The 21,128-nt window shown below is 49.4% G+C and overlaps 2 protein-coding genes across 7 annotated transcripts in view; one reads left to right on the forward strand and one right to left on the reverse strand.

Moving 5' to 3' along the window:
• KIF9 (kinesin family member 9) overlaps positions 1 to 20,476 on the forward strand; it is a 38,073-nt gene extending 17,597 nt beyond the window's left edge. For 3 of the 4 annotated variants that reach the window (XM_070360359.1, XM_005910738.3, XM_070360361.1), the window contains 12 exons: positions 474 to 551; positions 5,941 to 6,009; positions 6,828 to 6,932; positions 8,165 to 8,220; positions 8,960 to 9,050; positions 9,525 to 9,658; positions 11,208 to 11,399; positions 12,531 to 12,745; positions 14,811 to 14,987; positions 15,287 to 15,402; positions 15,799 to 15,903; positions 19,326 to 20,476. In XM_070360359.1, coding sequence (XP_070216460.1) covers positions 474 to 551; positions 5,941 to 6,009; positions 6,828 to 6,932; positions 8,165 to 8,220; positions 8,960 to 9,050; positions 9,525 to 9,658; positions 11,208 to 11,399; positions 12,531 to 12,745; positions 14,811 to 14,987; positions 15,287 to 15,402; positions 15,799 to 15,903; positions 19,326 to 19,376 — 1,389 coding nt within the window. In that variant the 3' untranslated portion in view covers positions 19,377 to 20,476. The remainder of the gene's footprint in view (positions 1 to 473; positions 552 to 5,940; positions 6,010 to 6,827; positions 6,933 to 8,164; positions 8,221 to 8,959; positions 9,051 to 9,524; positions 9,659 to 11,207; positions 11,400 to 12,530; positions 12,746 to 14,810; positions 14,988 to 15,286; positions 15,403 to 15,798; positions 15,904 to 19,325) is intronic. The other variant, XM_070360360.1, reaches the window with a different exon arrangement.
• KLHL18 (kelch like family member 18) overlaps positions 1 to 21,128 on the reverse strand; it is a 122,838-nt gene that overhangs the window by 75,473 nt on the left and 26,237 nt on the right. For all 3 annotated transcript variants that reach the window (XR_011462041.1, XR_011462040.1, XR_011462039.1), the window contains 5 exons: positions 10,410 to 10,592; positions 10,078 to 10,289; positions 8,598 to 8,752; positions 5,531 to 5,713; positions 3,947 to 4,028 (listed from right to left, as the gene is read on the reverse strand). The gene's annotated coding sequence lies outside the window, so the exon portion shown is untranslated. The remainder of the gene's footprint in view (positions 1 to 3,946; positions 4,029 to 5,530; positions 5,714 to 8,597; positions 8,753 to 10,077; positions 10,290 to 10,409; positions 10,593 to 21,128) is intronic.

Genomic DNA, 21,128 nt, shown 5'->3' on the forward strand with positions numbered 1-21,128 from the left:
GGTCTGTGCAGAGCTCTTAACCACTAGGCAAGACTGTCCAGTGGAAGAGGCCTTTCAGGCCTTCCTCAGGCTATTTCTGGGTGACCCATCCCTCCTCTGAGTCTGCCTCCCTGCTTCAGGCCCTGAGTCAGCCCAGCATAGTCTGAGGCTGAGATGTCAGGGCCTGCCCCATGTGCCTCTGGCTGCTCCTCACACCAGGGAGCAGCCCCCCAACTCTTCATGGAACATCAGTGCTCTGGGGCTGTCTCCCAAGTGCCTACCCATGGGCCTCCAGCCATAACCACCCCTGGCTGGCTGTGCCCCTGGAGGGACACAGACAAGACCCCCCGGATGTCACTTCATGAGCTCATGGAGCATTCCTCTCTTTGGGGAGATTTGTTTTCTAGTGGACTCCTTTAGACATTGTTTAGCAAATGTTTCTAGTCACAAGTAATTTGCCAAGAACATAGAGGTCTGTCTGATCTGTTTTTCAGTTGTCTTCACTGCGGTTTGCCAGCAGGATGAAGCTGGTCACCACTGAGCCTACCGTCAATGAAAAGTATGACGCTGAGGTATTAAGGGTGTAGGCAGGTGTCTCTCTCTGGGGAAGATGTATGGGTTTGCTCCCTGGGTCCCATGAGCCTGGCTTCCCTTCCTGCTTCCATCAAAGATACCCATGCTATCCTGAGTCAGTCACTTTCTGTTCTGGGGTAGGTCCCCTTGGGGGCTGCCACCAAGGTGAAAGGGCTAGGTCAGGCCCCCACCCAATGCATGGGGCCTCAAGGCTTCTGAGTACCCCGGGCTTCTGCATGGGAGCCCTTAGAGCTGTTTCTGGGCTTAATCCGTGTGGGCTGTCTCTCAGACTCATCTGGCTAGGTCACTACTGAACAGCTTTCTTCCCAGCCTGAGTGATCCCTCTCAGCATACAGCTGACCAATCAGGAGCAATGCTCACCATCAACACTAACCAGGGAAATGCAATTTAAAACCTTAGTGGAATTCTACCTTCAAACTAGCAAAAATTAGACATTTTCTGACAATGTAAAACATGGTGAGTATGTGCAGAACAACAGATCTTATTTATTTCTGGTCAAAGGGTAACTGCCAACCACTTTGGAGAGCATTTTGGCAACATCTACTGAAGTAAAAATACATTTACCAATAATTTGCTTTTCCTTTAAGATGCTTATGCGATCATAGTTATTGGAGAGGAGCACATGTGTGCCCTAAACCCATGACAAATCACCTAAACTTTCTAGACTCTAAATCCTGAAGGAAAATAACAGTTCCAGGGCTCTGTGTATCTAAACCATGGTTTGGAGGTTGAAGAAGAAGTAGAGCTTAGAGCTTACCCCAAGGGCTCATTGAACCACAGGTCACTGGACCTGTTCCCAGAGTTCCTGATTGCCTCGGTCTGGAGTGGGGCTGAGGGTTCAGACTTCTCCTAAGTGTTCACAGTGCTGCTGTTCTGGGACCTCACTTGGAGAATGACTTGCACCGTAGTTAAGAGCCCTGGCACGTGCACTGGGCTATCCTGGTTCAGTAGCCTGTTCTCTCAGCTGTCTAGCCTCAGTGAGATACTTGTTCTTTCTAAGGGAAGAATAACAGAGTCCACCCTCAAAGAGATGTTGTGAAGAGTAAGGTAATGAGTAGAAATCATTTAGCACAGTGCTGTCATGGCGTAAATGTTTAGGATATGTGAGTTAGCAGTCCACTCAGTTCTGCAGACCAGCAGCCTCACTCCTAGGTGTACAGTCCAGTGGCATTCTCACATATGCACAGAGAGACTTACAGAAAACGGTGCTGCACCGCTTACTGCGATGGTGAAAAGTTAGGAGTGCAATTAATAGCCTTTAACGGAAGAGTAGCTAAATAGGTTGTGGAGGGAGGGAGCAGAGCTTGAGCTTTGAGCATGGATAATCTCTAGGGAGAAAACAACTTGGGGATTGAAATGGTGGCATCTATCATTCATACCAAGGATAAAGGACATAAAAAGCAATGCTGATTGTTCTTGGTGCATACGTGTGCGCGCAAAGAAAAAAATGTGTGGGAGTGAAAAGACCAAAGCAAGCTGGGGGTTCCCTCTGGATGTCAGGGTGGGGAATGGACTCAGAGTGGGGTCCAGGGGCTTCACATTTATCTTAAATGTTTTATTTCTTTTAAAAATAAAAAATACCTGCAGCCAGTATTTAGCATGCTGTTAAAAAGTCAGATTTTAGGGTGGTCTTCCCACAGTTTCATGGCATTATTTTCTATGCTTTTCTGTAGCTTGGAGCTTTTCTTATTTATTTTTCTTATTTTCTTATTTGGTATTCACTTAGCTTAGGACTACAACATTACCACCTGTGAACCTGGCTGGGTGGGCATTGCACCTGATGGCAGGGACTTTCATTTTAATGTAATTCCTGTTCTGAAATCTGCACTGTTGGTCCTGGACAGCCAAGTTGCCCTGTCACCAAATGCGAATGTGTTTATAATCTTTGCGATGAGCCTTTTCCTTTCTGTGCACGAGTTCTTGAGAGAGACCTGGCAAAGTATTTTAGTGCCGCCTTTCCTAGACTGTGGTCAGTATTCCCAGGTTGTCTCCAGCACAATTTTCAGTACTGATGCCTGTTTTCAAGGGACTGGAATAGCTTCTGTAGGGTTCCTTGGCTGGCGGGGCTGGCTGAAAGGTGGGAGACTGAGTTCCTCCTCTGCTACCAGCTCTCTGCAGTGAGTTGCTCAGAGTCTGAGCCTCAGGGTATTCATCTGTGAACTAGGAAGTTGGACTGAAGACCTCTAGTGACCTTCCCACTATGTCTGTGATTCCATGAGGTGGTGGAAGGGTTGTGAGTCATGGGTATAAACAGACAGCAGAAAGACTTGGGGTATCCTAGTCTGCCAAGAAGAAATGCACTTACACACTGCAGTGAGGTCAAATAGGGCAACTTCTTTGGCTGAGAGCTGTTCCCAGCCTGCTGTGAACTTAAGCAGAACTCTCTGAATTATCCTCATTACATTTATAATGGAAACACCTAACCATCAAGGAACTTACATGGGGTCTGTTTTGTCTCCAAGGTGTTTTTTTTTTTTTCCATCCAGAAAATGCTCCTTTGTCTTACAAGGGAGCTGGTCCGCCAGGAGGTGCTGCCAGACCCTATTCTGTGGGGTCTGCTGTTCCAGCTCTGTTTCTAGGCAGTTTCTTTCCAGTCAGTCAGTAGAAGAGGACAGATAGAGGCCACTAAGCCTGCCAGGCAGTAAGAAGGTGGCTTCTATGCTCTCAGGGTGCAGCTTGGAGCCTGGTGACCCAGGGAAGCAGATGGCCCATTCCCGCCATCACCTGACTGGCCCAGAGGTCTCAGCCTGGCTCCTCACACCACGGTGGATGGAGAAGTCATCGAGCTGGAGATCCCCCGCAGCTCAGCCAGTTTCCCTGGCTGGGTAGAGTGCATTTTCTAGAACTGAGATCCCTCAGCTGAGACGAGGGGATGAATATGAGTAGGGGCTGGCCACCAGCCCTCTCTCATAGGACTTCCCTCAGTCACCTCATAGGAATCCACTGAAGGACTATCTTGAGGTTGCCCAGAGGGGCAGAGTCAGAATTTGGACCCTGGTCATGTGTCTTGAGTTCAGGCTTTGTGCTCTGATTTGCCAGTGAGCCACCAGGACCCCTTGCTATAGACTGGTCCCTGCTTTGGTCACCAGATGGACAGAGGACCCTGACAGGCTACAGTTCATGAGGTTGCAAAAGAGTCAGACATGACTTAGTGACCGAACAACTAAACCCGAGACCCAGCTGGCAGGGGCTCCCTCTAGTGGGCATTTTGGACAACTAAAAGAAGCCTGTTGTTCATACTGAAGGTTCTCAACATGAAGTCCTGGGCTTATATGAAAGACTCAAGGATAGTACCAGATGTAAAATGACTAAGCAATTCTGCTTCTAGAAATGTATCATTTATTCATTCAGCTAAAATTTATGGAGTACTTACCATGTGCCGGGCACTTTTTGAAGCACTTGGGACACGTCAGTGGACCAACAGAAACACAAATCTGTCTTGAGCTGACAGTTCACTGGAGATGGGAGAGACAGATGTAATAAACAGAAGAAATCAGTCAGTTCTAGATTCTTCCATTTGCGACAACATGGATGAACCTAGAGGACATTGTACTAAGTGAAATAAGCCACATACACAAAGAAAAACACTGCATGATCTCACTTATATGTGGAACCTAACAAAGCCAAATTCACAGAAGCAGAAAGCAGAGCAGTGGTTACCAGGAGTGGGAGCAGGCAGGCTGAGATATGGGAGATGTGGGTCAAACAGTACATATTTTCAGTCCTAAGATGAATGAGTTCCGGGGATCTAACATACAGCATGGTGAATATAGTTAATAGTAGTGTGCTGTATACTGAACATTTGCAAAGGAAGTAGATCTCAGAAACTGTACCATATACACAAAAAATGGTGACTAGTGGATATGTTAATTAGCTTGATTATAGTAGTCATTTCACTGTGTACATGTATATCAAAACATATGTTGTACACCTTATATATAATTTTTCTTAAAACTAAAATAGGTTAAGTTCTAGAGCTTCACTGTCCAATACAGTAGCCACTGCTCACACATGGCTTCTGAAATCAGTAAAAAAACAAAAACAAAAAAACTTTCTTTTTGGTCACACCTCATGCCACAGGGATACTAGTTCCCCAACCAGGGATCAAACCCATACTCCCAGCAGTGGAAGTGCGGGGTCTTAACCATAGGACCTCCAAGGAAGTGCTCTGAAATCAGTAAAATGAAATAAAATTAAAAATTTTTAAAAAATTCACTTCCTCTGTCCCACTAGTCACATTGTAAGCGTTCAATAGCTTTATGTGGCTTGTGGCACAACAGAACCTTTCCATCATTACAGCAAGTTCTGTTAGCACCGCTCTAGGGTATGTTCTATGAAAAAAAACTAGAGCAAGATTTTTAAAAAGAGTGGTGTGAGAGTGGGAGGGGATTGCAGTTTTACATGGGGTAACTGAGGGGCGCCTAATTTAGCAGTGTTTGAACAGAGACTTGAGGGAGGTGAGCTATGCGAATACCTGGGAGAAGAGTGTCCCAGGCAGAGGGGACGGGCAGCACAGAGGCAGGAGTGTGGTCATTTGGTGGGAGTGGCGTGAGCAGGGGCAGAAGCATAGGCAAGGAGTAATGGGGCAGATCACAGCGCATTGCTGCTGCTGCTGCTAAGTCACTTCAGTCGTGTCCAACTCTGTGCGACCCCATAGGCAGCCCACCAGGCTCCCCCGTCCCTGGGATTCTCCAGGCAAGAACACCGGAGTGGGTTGCCATTTCCTTCTCCAGTGCGTGAAAGTGAAGTCGCTCAGTCGTGTCTGACTCCTAGCGACCCCATGGACTGCAGCCCACCAGGCTCCACCATCCATAGATCTTCCAGGCAAGAGTACTGGAGTGGGGTGCCATTGCCTTCTCCGACATAGTGCATAGGTCACTGTTATCCTACACAAAGATGTAAGAGCAAAGGTGTTCTGCAGTTTTGTTTATAGCAGCAATAAATGGAGGTGGCATACCTGTCAGTAGGGAATGGTGATGCTTTGTGCAGTGGCTGGAGAGGATGAGGGTGACAACATCCTGGAGGCACAGGCTGCACGGAGAGGGCAGTGACCCTGGTGGATTGAAGTATGCTGGAGCTTCTGGATCGGGCTTTAGGGTGGCCCTAGTGGTGCCCATATTCACTCTGTTCTCAGTCTCCCCTGCAAGTAAGAGGCAAAGGACAGAGAAGTGCTGAAACCTCTTCAAACCCTAAACTCACCCAGTTGAGGAAAAGTCAACAGCTGGGAGGGAATCGTCCAAATGTTGAGATCACACTCCATGGATTACCTGCAAGGGCCAGGATGTCTGAGGACAGGGTAGGGGATTATAAGTGGTTTCTCTGACTGTCCTCCTTGCTACCACCCACCTCAATATGCTTCCCTGGCAGAGAATGGTCAAGAACCTGGAGAAGGAGCTAGCACTGCTCAAGCAGGAACTAGCCATCCATGACAGCCTGGTAAGGGGCTAGAGGTGGTGGGTGGAATACTAGAGGGACTGGGGTCAGGGTACCAAGTGGGAAGAAGGACTAGGTGGGAGGGGGCAGTGGGTCAGGGCAGGGGTGGATCAGAGGGTGGGCTGGGTGAGCAGAGGGACTGGGTGGACGGGGGGCCATGTGGGTCAGGGGCTGAGTAGACAGGGGACTGGGGGAACAGAGACTGCGGGGGCAGAAGGGATGTCTGTTGGGCAGAGACCCTGGAAGAACAAGATGTGGGCAGGGCTGTCAGATGGTCAGGGAGCAGAGCCAGGCAGTAGGCAGGGGGATGAAGGGCAGGGGCCACAAGCCTGGCAGGTGGGGGTACAGAGGCAGACAGCCTGATGACGGCTCTAAGGTCAGGGAGGTGGATAGGCTGGATGGTTATTAGGGGCAGCAGGGAGCTGGAAGGCAGGGGTGGGGGGGCAGGACACCTCCAGTGCTGGTCTGAGCTGATGCTCATGGTCCAGAGGGTCTCAAGGCAGAGGCGCCCCCTCCCTCCTGTGGCCCTCATCCCACAGTCTGCTGAGACTCAGCCAGCAGAGCCCCCCGGCTTGGAGGAGCAGGCCCTTGTCTGGCAGCCTTTCCTTCCCTGTCCCACCTGGTTGTCCCGTGCTGACCCAACTACCTGGCCTGTGAGTCAGGCCCTCCCTACCAGGACATGGTGATGAAGGGAGTGGAGTGGCTTGGGTAGCCAGGCTCTCTGCCCAGCCTCCCCACTTTGGTCCTCAGAAAGGTCCCTGCCACCCTGCTTGGGCTCGGGCGCTTGGAGCTTAACAGTACGTCCCTCTTCCTTCTCCAAGGCCAACCGTACCCTCGTGAACTATGACCCTATGGATGAAATCCAGATTGCTGAGATCAACTCCCAGGTGCGAAGGTACCTGGAGGGAACGCTGGAAGAGATTGACGTAAGGAGCCCCTCAGGACCACCATATCCGGCTGGCCAGGGCCTCTGTCTCCATCTCTGATGTATGCTCTGCTAGCCTGGGAACCTCACTGAGAGGGTGCAGGGGGTATAGGGTGGGTGGTGCTGGACTCCTGGCCTCAGGGCCCTTCAGCCCACTGAGGCTGCAAGGTTGTGGGTGCCCCACAGAGTGGCCTACAGCCTTGAACACAGGGGAGGTGGTCCAAGCCTTGACCACGTGGGAGGTAGTCCAAGCCTTGACCATGTGGGAAGTGGTCCAAGCCTTAAATACAGTGGGGGTGGTCCATCATGGGGCCACCAATACAGATCCTAGAGCCAAGCTGCTCTGGGTCGAATCTCAGAGCTCAGCAGTCTCCCTGCTGAGTGGCCTCAGGAAAATGCTCAAGCTCGTGTACTCTGGTGGCCTGACCTGTATGGTGGGGAGGGAAACCGAGCTGGGATGAACTGAGGTGCAACACCTCGGGGGCTTATCTGTGGCAGGCAGAGGGAGGGCATTAAAGGATGACAGTCATGCTGGTTGTCTGCAAGGTGGACCCCTCCAGGGCCCATGCTGGAGTGGGCCAAGGAGGAATAAAGCAGCCACAAAGGGAAGGCTCTCAGGGGGAAAGAGGCATTCTGTTTTCAGAGCACATGCTGGCAGACTTCTCATCATGGGGCTCACGGACAGAACCTTGTCCAGCCTGTTACTGTCAGCAGCTGCCAGAGGCAGGCCTGGGACAGCTGAGGGCTCTTCTGATCTTCCTAGGAAGGGCAGCCCCAGAATGACCGAGGCGTCAAGGCTAATGCTAGAGGGCATTGGGGTCAAGAGAGGCTGATGGTCTTCCTTCAGCCGCAGGTGTGTGCATTTGTCTGTACCCACACAGAATGGTTCATGATGGATCCTTTTGGAAGCAGGAGAGAGCTGAGGACAGTTAATTTTATTTAGATGTTTTCTTAGAACCTTCAAGAACTAGAGTCATTTCAGTTTTATATAAATCTTCAGTCAGAAAAGGTGATTTTTTTATAGCCTCAATAAATAGTTTCCAAACTACTAATCAAGGGTTTCTCTGTTCTTGAGGAGGGCTTGACTGCCACTTTGCTGAGAGGGTGTTGGTACATGTCCCCTTCTTGAGACATATGGTCCAAGGCTTAGTCAAGGGGTCCTGATTTCTCTACAGACACAGCCTTAGTTCCGTGGTGCCCCTGGTCTAACCTCTGCCTTGGTATCCTCTCCAGATAATCAACCTCAGACAGATCCAGGAGGTGTTCAACCAGTTTCGGGTGGTGCTGAGGTAAGGGACCCACCACACCCACCCAGTCCTGCATCAGGCTGCCATTCTCCTTTCCCATGGTCTGGGTGCCGGCCTCCAGGTGCTCTGCCTTCTGTCTGGTGTGCACAGAGCCGGATCAGAGGCCTCTGGGTATGGCAGCCCCGGGTGACCCCAGCAGTCTGCCTCTGAGCTCTCAGGTCCTCCTACCCTTCCCTTCCCCTGGAAGTGGGGACAGCCCCCCTTTTGAGGGCTATGCAGAGAGGAGGTAGTCACTGGTTTCCTGAGTTTGTTCACTGGACAGGAGGTTTTTATGTGGCCAAAGCAGGGTGTTTTGATGCTCCTGGCACCCTCCTCCCCACCTCAAGAGGGATTTGTGGTTTTCTGGGGTACAGACATACCTGTAGCCTGACTGGCTCATGCTGGGTGTTATCACAGAAGCTGGGCACGTGATTCCGAAGGGCCAGTTAGAGACAGATCGGGATGCATGATGCAGGCTTGGGGTCCTTGTCAAAGGTCATCTTACAGCAGCTGTCCTTGACACATAGGGTGACCCCTGTGGATTTGGAGACTGGACAGTGGGTACATGCTTTGGGGAGTGGGGAGCGGGGAGTGAGCGTGTTCTGTCTGGTCTGGTTCACGATGAGGGTGTGGCTCTGTCTCAGGGGCCACACACAAACAATTTCTAACTCCAGAACTTGGTGCTGCCCAGGGGGCTCAGCTTGCCCCAGGTGCGAGGGGTTCTTTCACTCTGTCTCCCAAGCCAACAGGAACAGGAAGTGGAGTCCACTTTGCGCAGGAAGTACACCCTCATAGACAAGAATGACTATGCAGCTATCTCTGCTGTCCAGAAGGTAAGCACGCCTGCCTCTTGCCGACAAGACTCACATCAGAGTTTTGCATTCCCAGATCTTGCCAGAGGCAACGAGTGTCCTACATTAAAGCAGATCTAGGGTTGTAACAGGTAAAGGTTAACACCAGCGTGAGCATGGAATGACCCATGCAAGAGTCAACCACGTATGAATTCAAAATGATCTCCATAAATTGGAGATGTGCCCAGCAGCAAACAAGACAATTCCCACAGTTAGGTTGGAAATGGGCCTCAGGAGTCTCAGAGTATGGATGAGACACCCAGCTATGAGAACAGTTGGTGAGACACTGGATGTTTGGTGGGGTGGTCAGAGACAGCTGGCGTGGGGACAGCCTGAAGTGACATCCGCAGGAGCCACATCTTGGTGTGTGGGATGAACATGTCCATATACACCAGGGTCCCCCAGGGGCCTGAACACTTGATCTGACCTGCAGACCTGTGACTGGCCTCTGTCCAGGCAGGGCTCGTAGATGCTGACGGCCACCTAGTGGGTGAGCCTGATGGACAAGGCTTCGGACTTGGAGTCGCCCCTTTCTCTACCAAACCCGGGAAGAAATCCAAGTCCAAGAAGATGTTTAAAGAGCAGCTTAGGTGAGTAACGTTCCTGATGCTCCTGCTGATCAGCACCTTGCCCTCCTTGGCTGGTGAAGTGAGGACACAGCTGTCCCTCCCTTCCCCCAGTCTTAGTGATGGGGTGGGGTGGTCACAATGGACATCACCCCTGCTAATACTAACAGTGTCTGTTGGGCCCAGGCTGGGACTGCTCATCTGTCATGCTCACAGCGGTTCTGTGAGGTGGGAGTTGACATCTCCAGTTTACTAATGAGGAAACCAAGGCTCAGAGAGGGGAGGTCATTCCAAGGTCACACTGCTGAGAAGTGGTAGAGTGGAAATGAGATGCTGGGCTGCCACTTGCCCATTGGTACTTCACGTGGAAACCCACCCCACCACCACATTCCTTCTGTGACCCAGCTAATTGGCACCCATGTCGCATAAAAACCCCAGCTCACCTTGCAGGCAAGACACATTTGTGGGTGCAGGGTGGGAGGAATGTCAAGCTTCCCTTAATGAGCCAGCGTCTCTGGGAAGTGCTGTGTTGTGGTGGACACAGCCCCCATTCTGAGGGTAACTCCTGGGCTCACCTCCTTGCTGTGTACTTCTCTCACCCAAGAGGGTCACCTTCTGTGAGGCATGAGAGCTTCTCTGCCTCGGTTTCCTCCCCCTAAGTGGGAATAATAATAATGGCAGCATTAGTCACTGGGGTGGTTTTGAGGATAAGTGAGTAAACGCAGTCCCCGTCCCTGGAAGACTTCAATACCAACATGTTGTTAACCATCATTACCTTTTCCTTGGGAAAGGACATGGGTCAACGCTGATGGTAGCAAACCGTCACGTGCAGGACTGGCGTCGGGTAGCGGGGCATCCTGGCCTCCTCCTGCCTCTTCAGGCAGGGCACTCACCCCCTCTGTGCGGCTGTCAGGCAATCAGTGTGACAGTTGATCGAGGCTTGGGCCCCAGGCCACACCTGTTGCAAGAAAACCAGAGAAGGAAGAAGTCACAGAGGGAGCCACGCATCCTTCCTTCAGTTCAGCCCTGCTCTCACGTGCCTCTCGGGAGGCAGGGCCCTGGGCACCATCACGTGGAGAGGGATGGCTCTTTTCCCGGGAGCTGGTGTGGGCACTGATGGTAGGTGGGCGAGCGGGTCGTGGGCTGGTCAGAGCAGGGGTGCAGACGTGTCTGTCTTTATTGCTGGGCCTCAGACAGACGCGCCCAGGGTGAGGGCTCTGCTTTCCTTCCCAGGAGCACCTGTGTGACTCCTGCCTCAGCAGCCAGGATGTTCCTTAGAGCCTGTGGCCCACCCCAAGGTCCTCATGCTTCCAAACTGGAGACTCCCCGTTCCTCCCAGGTTTCTCCTGGGAGGAATGCGGAGTCTCCTGGGAGGTTTCTCGCCAGGAGACAAATGCTCCCCTCCTCCTCCCCACGTGCATGGCTTAGGGCTGTACTCTCCGCCCTTTGGCTGAGGTGTGTGTTAAGACCGGAGCTGAGTGGGATGGGGCTCCGGTGTATGAGTGTTGAGCAAGATTACTCCCCTCAGCATCAGAGACACTGAGCCCGGGGTCTCCCTCCCTTCTCCTTCCAGCTCCTCAGCAAGAAAGGAGGGTGCCAGCAGCCCTCTGAGTGGCAAGGACTTGGATGTTTCCACCTCCAAGACCCAGCTGACCCCGTCCTCCAAGGATGGGGATGTCAAAGACATGGTTGTGCGGGACCGGGAGACCTCCAATACTGAGCCCCTGGCCTCTGACTCCCCAAAGGAGGAATTACGCCCACCCAGGTGACCATCTAATGCTAGCTCCTGCGCCAGATCATACAAAACCAGACTATGACGTGGAAAGAGCACCTGCAGATAGAAGAGAGCTAAACAAGGGTGACAGGCAAAGACTAGGAGCATACCCCCAAGGAGAAACGTGGTGGCTTATACAGGCACACACTGGCTCAACCTCAGGAGCCACCCAAGATGCAGGGACACGCAAAATCATTTTAGACCCTCCAAACAGCAATTATTTAAATAATTAAATTTGCACGTTATGGCTAAGTACTGTATTCAAAAGATACAAAATTCTCAAGTGTGAGACCCTTCCTCCAGCTACCCAGTTCCTCTCCCCGGTCAGTCAGTAATTGAGTTTTTAGGAATCTGTCCTGAGGAAATAATAAAGAGATTTAGACAAAAATTTATATTAAAAGATTGTGTCATTAATTTAAAAAGCAAAAGGAAAATTTTTTTGGTAACACCTTCAGCAGTCAACATTAGGGAAAGGGCACCAAGTGAATGATTCTCTCTGCCCTTGAAATGTACACAGATGTACATGAAGAATTTTTCTCTAGCTTGTGAACATTTCCAAACATTCAGAGAAGTTGAAAGATCTGTATAGTGAACACCCTCCTGATTGTACTGTTACTGTAGTATTTCATCATGTGTCTTTCTTTCCATCTTTTCATCCATTTTTTTTTTAAACGGATTTCAAACTCAGTTGCAGACAATCTACCTTCACCTACACGGCACTTCATCTTACATCTAGTTAATAATAACTAGGATTCTCAAAGAGTTTTTAATAGCATGAAAGAATGCTTCTGCGAAGGATGCAGAATTATATATACTGCATGATCCAAATATTAAAAAGTGTATCAAATAAATTCCTGAAGGAGATACATTAAAGTGTGGTTGCCAGTAGGTAATGAGTGGTATTTTGTTTTTTTATTTTTCCTTATTTTCATTTTCTGCAGTGGGCTGAATAGAACAGAGATGAGAGAATGATTCCTATACAGTTTACCTCTCATTTAGGGTAGGTGGTACCCAGGAATTCTGACCTCCAGCTCACAGAAGCTCCAGGGAAGAAATGTAAAGTGCCCGGTGGCTCCAAGACAGCTGCCCCTTTTCTCCCTTCATCTCCCTCTCCATCTTCAGGCCTAGCACCCCACCCGCCAAGCCTGTGGCCTTTGAGGACTTTAAGAATGAGCGGGGTAGTGAGATCAACCGCATCTTCAAAGAAAACAAATCCATCTTGAACGAACGGAGGAAAAGGGCCAGCGAGACCACACAGCACATCAATGCCATCAAGCGGGAGATCGACATGACCAAAGAGGCACTCAATTTACAGAAATCACTACGAGAGAAGCAAGGTGAGCATGCTGAGAAGGTAGTTGGGGGACAGTGGGATCTCAGTCATCCTGCTTGGGATGGGCAGACGTGGGCACTGGAGGACCAAGTTGGAAGGGAGCCGCAGGGGATGCCGGGGTGCACCCTTCATCCCTGGGGCATCATTTGGCTCTGGCCAGCCCTGGGGAGCTAGAGTCCTTCTTTGTCCCTCTGCCCACACCTTCTTTAAATATGTGCTTAGTCGCTCAGTCGTGTCTGACTCTTTGCAACCCCAGGGATTGTGTGTTGTCCATCAGGCTTCTCTGTCCATGGGAATTCTCCAGGCAAGAATACTGGAGTGGGTTGCCACGTCCTTCTCCAGGTCTTTGAATATACAACTCCTTATTATATATTTGAACTCCGGGAGTTGGTGATGGACAGCGAGGCCTGGCATGCTGTGATTCATGGGGTCACAAAGAGTCAGACATGACTGAGCGACTGAACTGAACTGAACTGAACATATATTTACATATTTTAAATCATATGCATATTATGCTGATATATCACTTACTCCTCAATATGCCTGGAAAATGTTTATTTTTAAAGGATGGGAAGAAGAAAAAATAAGCAGTATTTTTAAATAGTTAAACTTTTATGAATATCAGAAAACATTTTTGCCCTTCCCTACCCCCCAAGCAGTTGTTTTCCCATTGGTTGGTAAAATACCAAGTAAAATAACTTTTATCTTAAGGGAACAGATCAAGTAGTTCATTTTTTAACATACCTGCTAGGTACCTTGACTGGCAGCCACTTGTCAGCCCAGAGTGGTCATTTGGGACATTAGACATGAGACATGTCTTCCATGAAAGAAAAATGAAAATCATCTTAAGTTCAACTCTTAGAAATTTTTTTCTTTGGAGATAATCAGAGAACCTCTGGGAAGTATAAGAGATGTTATCACTCCCTATCTCAACAGAGTGCCGTAAAGTCTCTGTGATGGATTTTTGGGCCTTTCCTGGCAGTCCAGTGGTTCTTCAGTGCTTCCAATGCAGGACGAGTGGGTTTGATCCCTGGTCAGGGAACTAAGATCACACATTCCCCATGGTACAGCTCAAAAAAAAAAAAAAAAAAGATTTGTGTCTATCAAGTAACCACACTGGGACTGGCTCACAGCCCGCTGATCAGGTTGCTCTGCAGTGAAGGTGAGGGAAACTCTGGCCTCCCCGCTGCAGACACCTTGAATTGGAGCCCTTGCCTCTCCATGGATGGTGTCAGTGACACCATGTGCCTCACTTGCCCTCTGTAAACATCAGCGGAGGTGCTAACGCCTTCCCAGGTACTGGGGACCGCCTCAGGCACCCTGGCCGCACACCTCAGTCACACACAGGACTAACTCTCCAGGAGCCTGGGCTTGGGTACTGACGTGATGCCTTTGCTGGACTTTCAAGTGCTATAGGCAGTAGACTGCCAGGTGAGTGGCTCCACAGGTAATTCTATCTTAACCCAACAACCCTCATCAAACTGACAGCCCTTAAAAAGGACTGTGCAAAGAGACCGTGAGTGGAGGACATAAGACTCATAGGATGACCGACCCCTCCCTCCTGGAGCCCTCTGTCAGCCACCAGACACAATACAGATGTCTGATGCTTTCTAAAAGGTAGCTGGTGAATGCTGAAGTTAAGAGGACAATTTGAAATTTGGGTTTACATCTACTGTTAATAAAGAATCTTGCCCAACTGCCTTGTGGTACTAGCCAGTCGTGGCAGCTTGTTTATATAACTTATGAAAAAGATAAACACCTGTATAATAGAGGTATTTACTGGATATTCTGGTTAATGGGGTTTAAGATCAAAATAACCATAGAATGTGGGCCATCTGTACCATTTCCTCTACTCGCCTCTCCTGTGGTCCCCTCACCTGAGCTCCCTCTCCCTGTGAGACCTGTCCTGGTAGCCCAGCCTTCTCATGCCTTGTCCACCTCTTCGCTGCACTGCCAGCCCTTCCCCTCGCCCTGTGTTCATGCTTTGCCAGCACTGCCCTCTCTGACCACCTTCTTTCCTGCACCCCAGGTGGGCCCCTCATTCCCTGACCTCCTCCATCCCCTTGCAGGCGAATATGAGAACAAAGGGCTGATGATCATCGATGAGGAGGAATTCCTGCTGATCCTGAAGCTTAAAGACCTCAAGAAGCAGTACCGGACGGAGTATCAGGACCTCCGTGACCTCAGGGCTGAGATCCAGTACTGCCAGCACCTGGTGGACCAGTGTCGACACCGCCTGCTCACGGGTGTGCCATTTGGGGAGGTTGGCCAGCCACCTGGGGTTCCAGGAGGCTCAGGGCAGGGCCACAGCCTGGATTCTAGAAGTGGCTTCTGAACTTCTCTGTGGCAGAGGCAGGGGGACAGGGCTTTAGATGTGTTTCCAGGACTCTGAGGGCAGGAAATGGAGATGGGAAAGGATAAGACCTGGGAGCAGGAAGTGAACAGCGGGCAAGTCCGTGACAGGCACAGGACAGGCACACATAGCCTTGACCTGCTTCCTCGAGACTCCCCACCCTCATGATGCGCTCTCTGCATTTCCCTGCAGAATTTGACATCTGGTACAATGAGTCCTTCTTCGTCCCCGAGGACCTGCAGATGGCAGTGAAGCCAGGTGGCAGCATCCGGCCAGGCATGATGCCTCTCAGCAAGATTGTGTCTCTGGTGAGTGGCACAGGGTGGGGGTGGGGATGGTGGACGAGCACAGGGCAGTGCCCCCTGCCCCCTCCACAAGCATAGCAGTGGATGGGCTGCTCCTGGCCTTCCTACAGCTGCCCCAGGCAGGTGGGCAGGCACAGATCTCTCCTCAGTTTTGGGGGATGAGGACCCAGGAAACACCATGTGCTGCTGCCAACCTTCCTGAGTGGCTCATCTTGTCCTGATGGTGGTTACAGGCATCTGTGATGACACTGGGAAACTTGGGGCTGAAGGACTGTGAGCTCTCCTGATGGAGGTTTGCCAGCCCGATGAGGGTCTGCCCTGATGCCCACCACAGGCCCCGTCAGAGCAGATCCTGATGATGCCAGGCAAAGGGTCTGTGCTGAGTTGGGCTTCTTCTAGGGAGAAGATGACCAGGACAGGTTCAGCCAGCTGCAGCAGACGACGCTGCCCGAGGGCCCTGACTCTGTCTCCTTCTACAATGCCAAAGTCAAGATGGAACAGAAGGTAACTTGGGGGATCTGGGTCTCCAGGAAGGCAAGGCCTCAGGGACCTCAGTACTGGGACACCCAGGATGGCCCTCCCCACTTTAGAGGCAGAGGGGGAAAACACCAGCCCAAGGAAATCCAGTCACCCAGAGTCAGTGGGTATCTTCTGCCAACTCCAGAGTGGCACACAGTAGTGGTCCCACAGACCTTGGCCAGGCGTGGACATGGTCAGTGAGTGCTAAGACAGCCCGTGTGTGGTTCACATGCCAGGTCAGGGCCTGGGGCTCCCCTGAGGCCACTGCCTACTGGGGAGAGCCTCTCCGATGGAGGTCTCCGATGGAGGCATAGGCCAGTTATGCTCTTCTTGTGTTAAGTGTGCAGTCTTGGTTCAATCAGCTGTGGCTTGGGGCAGGGTCACCTGCCAATCCTAGTTGCCTGGGCCCACTCCTTCAGCAAGAGGATGGCTTTTACCAGGCAGCCACTTAGCCTTATGCTGTGAGCATTAAGCTTTATTAACCCTGGCCCCTGAAGGGAGGCCCAGATCAGTGAACAGGGCCCTGCCTCTGTGGAAAGGCAGGGCTCTATGAGAGAGGATGGAGTAAGGTCAACTAGGCGTAGGCAGCCCAGCAGCTTCAGAGATCATTTGACTGTGGCCACTATGCAGGAGCTACCTTATCTGACCACAGAGAGGCCTACCCCTCTCGGCCGAGAGGAGGGGGCATATGAGGTGAGGCAGGGGTTCAACTTTATTCTTTTCCATGTGGATATTCAGTTTTCCCAGTACCAATTGTTGAAAAAATGATTCTTCTGTTGAACTGTTTGGTACCCCTGTTGAAATTCAGCTGACCAAAAATGTGATTGAACTTAAAAACTCTAGGAGTCCTGAATAAGTTGAAATTACTTGGTTCCACTTAGATGGAGTAAGTTGAAATAAATAGTTCCTCTTATATGAAGTAGTCAAAAATCATAGGGGCATGGAGAAGGAAATGGCAACCCACTCCAGTACTCTTGCCTGGAGAATCCCTTGGACAGAGCCTGGTGGGCTATAGTCCATGGGGTCGCAGGGTTGGACCCGAATGAATGACACACTCACAAAATTGAGGAGATGCTTGATGGCACAAGGGTATACTTTATCTACTCTCCCATCTCCTGCAGGAAGCAGGATGGGGCAGGCAGCACCTGGGAGGCAGGATGGCTTGCTCCCCCCATCCCTTCTGGAAGTCTTGGGGTCTCAGTGCCTGCAACAGCTGGCCTTGGACAAATAAAAAACTAAGTTGTTTACTGGAAAAAAAGAATCATAGGGGCAGAAAATCTAAATGAACATTTCTCCAAAGAAGACATACAGATGGCCAAAAACCATATGAAAAGATATTCAACATCACTAATTACCAGAGAAATGCAAGTCAAAAGTACACTGAGGTATCACCTCACACCAGTCAGCATGATCATCATTAAAAAGTCCACAAACAACATGTTCAACTCATAAAAACAGAGATTAGAATAGTGGTTACCAGGGAATGGGGGTGGAATGTGGGAAACGGGAGATGTTGGTCTAAGGATACAAACTTCCAGTTATAAGATGAGTTGGTTCTGGGGGTCTAATGTATAGAATGGCTATTATAGTTAATAATGCTGTTAATAATATGTCAATAGCTGAAAGTTGCTGAGAGTAGATCTTAAAGGATTTCACCACAGAAAAAGAAATAGTAATTATGTGAAGTGATAGAAGTGTTAGCTAATGCTGTGGTTGCAGTCATTTTATAATATGTAAGTGTGTCCAGTCAACACATTGTATACCTTAAACGTATGCAGTAGTATATTCTATGGCACTTATATCTCAATAAAGCTGAGGCGGGGGAAGTCTACAGACAATAATGATAAATGCCAGAGTGCGTGTGGAGAAGAAGGCACACTGCTGCACTGTTGGTGGGAATGTAAGTTGGTACAACTGCTGTGGAGAACAGTATTGAGGTCCCTTAAAAAGCTAAAAAAATGTAACAACCATGTGATTCAGCAATCCCACTCCTAGTGGTATATCCAGAGAAAAACATAATCCAAAAGGATACACGCTCCCCAATATTCACTGCAGCACTATTTACAACAGCCAAGACATGGAAGCAACCTAAATGTCCATCGACAGAGGAGTGGATAAAGATGTGGTACGTATTACTCAGCCATAAAAAAAGAATGAAATAATGCCATTTGCAGCAACATGGATGGATTTAGAGATTGTCACATTAAGTGAAGTAAATCAGAGAAAGACAAGTATCATATGATATCACTCATATGTGGAATCTAATTAAAAATGATAAAAATGAACTTATTTACAAAACAGGAACACGCAGATATCAAAAACAAACTTATGATTACTAAAGGGAAAACACGAGGAGGGAGTGATAAATCAGGAGCTTGGGATTAACATACACACACTACCATATATAAAATAGATAATCAGTGAGGAGCTACTGGATAGCACAGGGAACTCAATAGTCTGTGATAACCTATATGAGAAAAGAATGTAAGAAAGAATGAATATATGTATACATAATGTATAACTGAATCACTTTGCTGTATACTTGAAACTAACATAGTATTGTAAATCAAGTATTCGCCAGTAAGTTATTTTAAAAAATAAAACGACTTAAAAATCAGAAAGGGAGAAAGTATAATAGTGCTTTTCAGGGTCTAGGGGGAGAGGAGAATGGGGAGTTATTGCTCCATACATATGCTGTTTCAGTTTGGGATGATGAAGTTAGGGAGATGGGTGGTAGTGATGGTTGTACATTATGAATGTATTCAGTACCACCAAACTGTATACTTAAAGATGGCCAAGGCAGAAATTTTTATTTTATGTGTATTTTACCACAATAAAAAATAATTCCAGCTTCAAGTGGAAGTTTCAGTTTCAGTTCAGATTCACCATGTGGGGAATCTAGGACTCACCCCCACACTCCAAGTTGGTGGGTTTGGCATTTGCTTGCTCACTGCCCTGCCCACTGATGTTGTTTCAGCTTCCTTTCCCCACCTGCTTCCCAAGAGCCTAGCAGTGCGTTAAAAGGTAGGATTCATGAACACCTAGTTGATTTGCAGAGGGAAAGCCCTTCAGAGTACATGGGTCCCCCTCCCTCTGGAGAGAAAGCCCTCTTCTTTTCTTTTTTTGAACCTAATTCTTATGAGAAACTTTCAAGTGAGCCCTTGAAATATGCATGTCTGCTTTTCAACATTTAAAACATTTTATACACTTTAGGATGAAAGAATGAGACAGACTGAATGGAACATTTTTTTCTCACAGAACTGGGATTCATCAAAGGGGGTCCTTGTCCCCAGATGGTGATATCTGCAGGAAGAATGTTGGGTGGATATAGGTGGTGTGGCTTCTGAGGCCTTGCTAGGTCTGCAGGTCCTGATCAGTTCCTATTTTCTCCCCCTTTCTGTGTCCAGCACAATTATTTGAAAACCATGATGGGCCTCCAGCAGGCACACAGAAAATAGGGACTCACGGCCAGTGCATTGAAGGATGAGATCCCCAGTAAGTCCTGCCTGCTCTAGAGAAGCTACCAGCACTCCTGCCCAGACTCCAACCCCTCTGCTCCGAGACTGGGGCCCAGTCCAGGGAACACAGTGGCCTGCCTGACGGAACAGCCTTCAAAGGACACCCTTGACTACCTTCACAGAATGCTTTCGGTTTCAATACGCTGTCTGATATGCAGGGACAGGATAAAACAGCTTTTTGGTTTCGACTTTCAGTGCTCATCCAAGAACTTTTATTTTTGGTCATGCCACATGGCACGTGGGATCTTGGTCCCAATCCCACCCCCAGGGATGAAACCTGTGCTCCCTGCAGTGGAAGCACCTTAACCACTGTACCACCAAGGAAGTCCCCAAATAACTTTATTTCCTATCTGGGAGGATGTCTTCCCTATGCAGAGGTGGGGTCCTAACAAGTCTCCAGTTAGAAAGTGGACAAGTAGCCCCTGGCAGGCCTTGGTCCCACTGGTCAGCCTCTTTCCTTTTCTGAATGGCCATCCTGGGGTGAGCTGGGTCTGAGGAGCCCTGGTTCTCATGGCTCAGGCCATAGCTCTCTGTGTTCCTGAGCCAGTTGAAGGCAGAACTCCCTTCTTCAGCAACACGTAGAGGATGGGGTGTAGGTGGAAATGACTGAAAGGCAGGTTTTTATCACAAAATAAGAAGACGCTTAAAATGAGATCATTCCTGCCATGAAATTAGTAGTGAGAACCCCATGGTGGGAGGCTGACAAGGAAACTGCAGAACCTGCACTATTTGCAAGACTGAACTAAATAGTACCTTTCCAATCAAAGGCCCCATGATTCTGCTCTTCAGGCCTTCAGTGAGCAGCTGGATGGGGGCTTCTGTTGAGAGAAGGCTGAAAGGCTTTCCCTGAGGGCTGTCCCTTCTCTCCTGTCCAGCCCCTTTCTCTTTCACTGACTGGCAGGTGCACAGTGGTCCTAAAACAGATTCCCAGAACAGTTGTGAAGTCCCCAGACTTCATTCCCCTTGATGATACATGGGGGCTATCACTGATTGATTAGCACTGACAGTGTGCACACAGCCTTGATGGTCAGTCCTCATGTTTCCTTTAAATGTGGCCAAACGGCAGATGTGTCCAGGCAATATGCATTGTCCCAGCAGCTGGAGGCCTTAGAGTTCAGATTCTTTCCCTTCTCTGGTTGCCCCTGCCATTACCAGGACTTGTTTGGGGTTCCTGGGTCTTTAGAACAGCTCAGAAAATAGAACGTAGTAAAGGTGACTCGGTGGTAAAGAATTTGCTTGCCAATGCAGGAGACCTGGGTTCAGTCCCTGGGCCAGGAAGATCCCCTGGAAAAAGAAATGGCAACCCACTCCAGTATTCTTGCCTGGGAAATCCCACGGACAGAGGAACCTGGCGGGCTATAGTCTAGTTGGTTTTACAAGAGTTAGCAACTAAATAACAACAGAAAACACAGGGGTACATTTTGTTGGGTGCCAAAGGAAGTAGCCGTTTGTAGCATTACAAGCCCCTCTCCTCTTCCCTTCATTTCCCATATGCTAGAATAGCATATGGTATCCTGAACGTCCATGGACAGAACTCCTGGGCAGCCAGACCTGGGGCCTGCAGGCCAGGGCAGGCTTGGCCTCTGTCACGGCAGTTGGTCCCGTTTGTTTCTAGCTCATTCATCATTACACAGGCCTCTTTGGTCAGTTCTGGCACAAAAGGAAACAAGTAATCATCAGTGTGGGCAGAGC

Source organism: Bos mutus, chromosome 22 (assembly GCF_027580195.1).
Source record: "Bos mutus isolate GX-2022 chromosome 22, NWIPB_WYAK_1.1, whole genome shotgun sequence".
NCBI lineage: Eukaryota > Metazoa > Chordata > Mammalia > Artiodactyla > Bovidae > Bos > Bos mutus.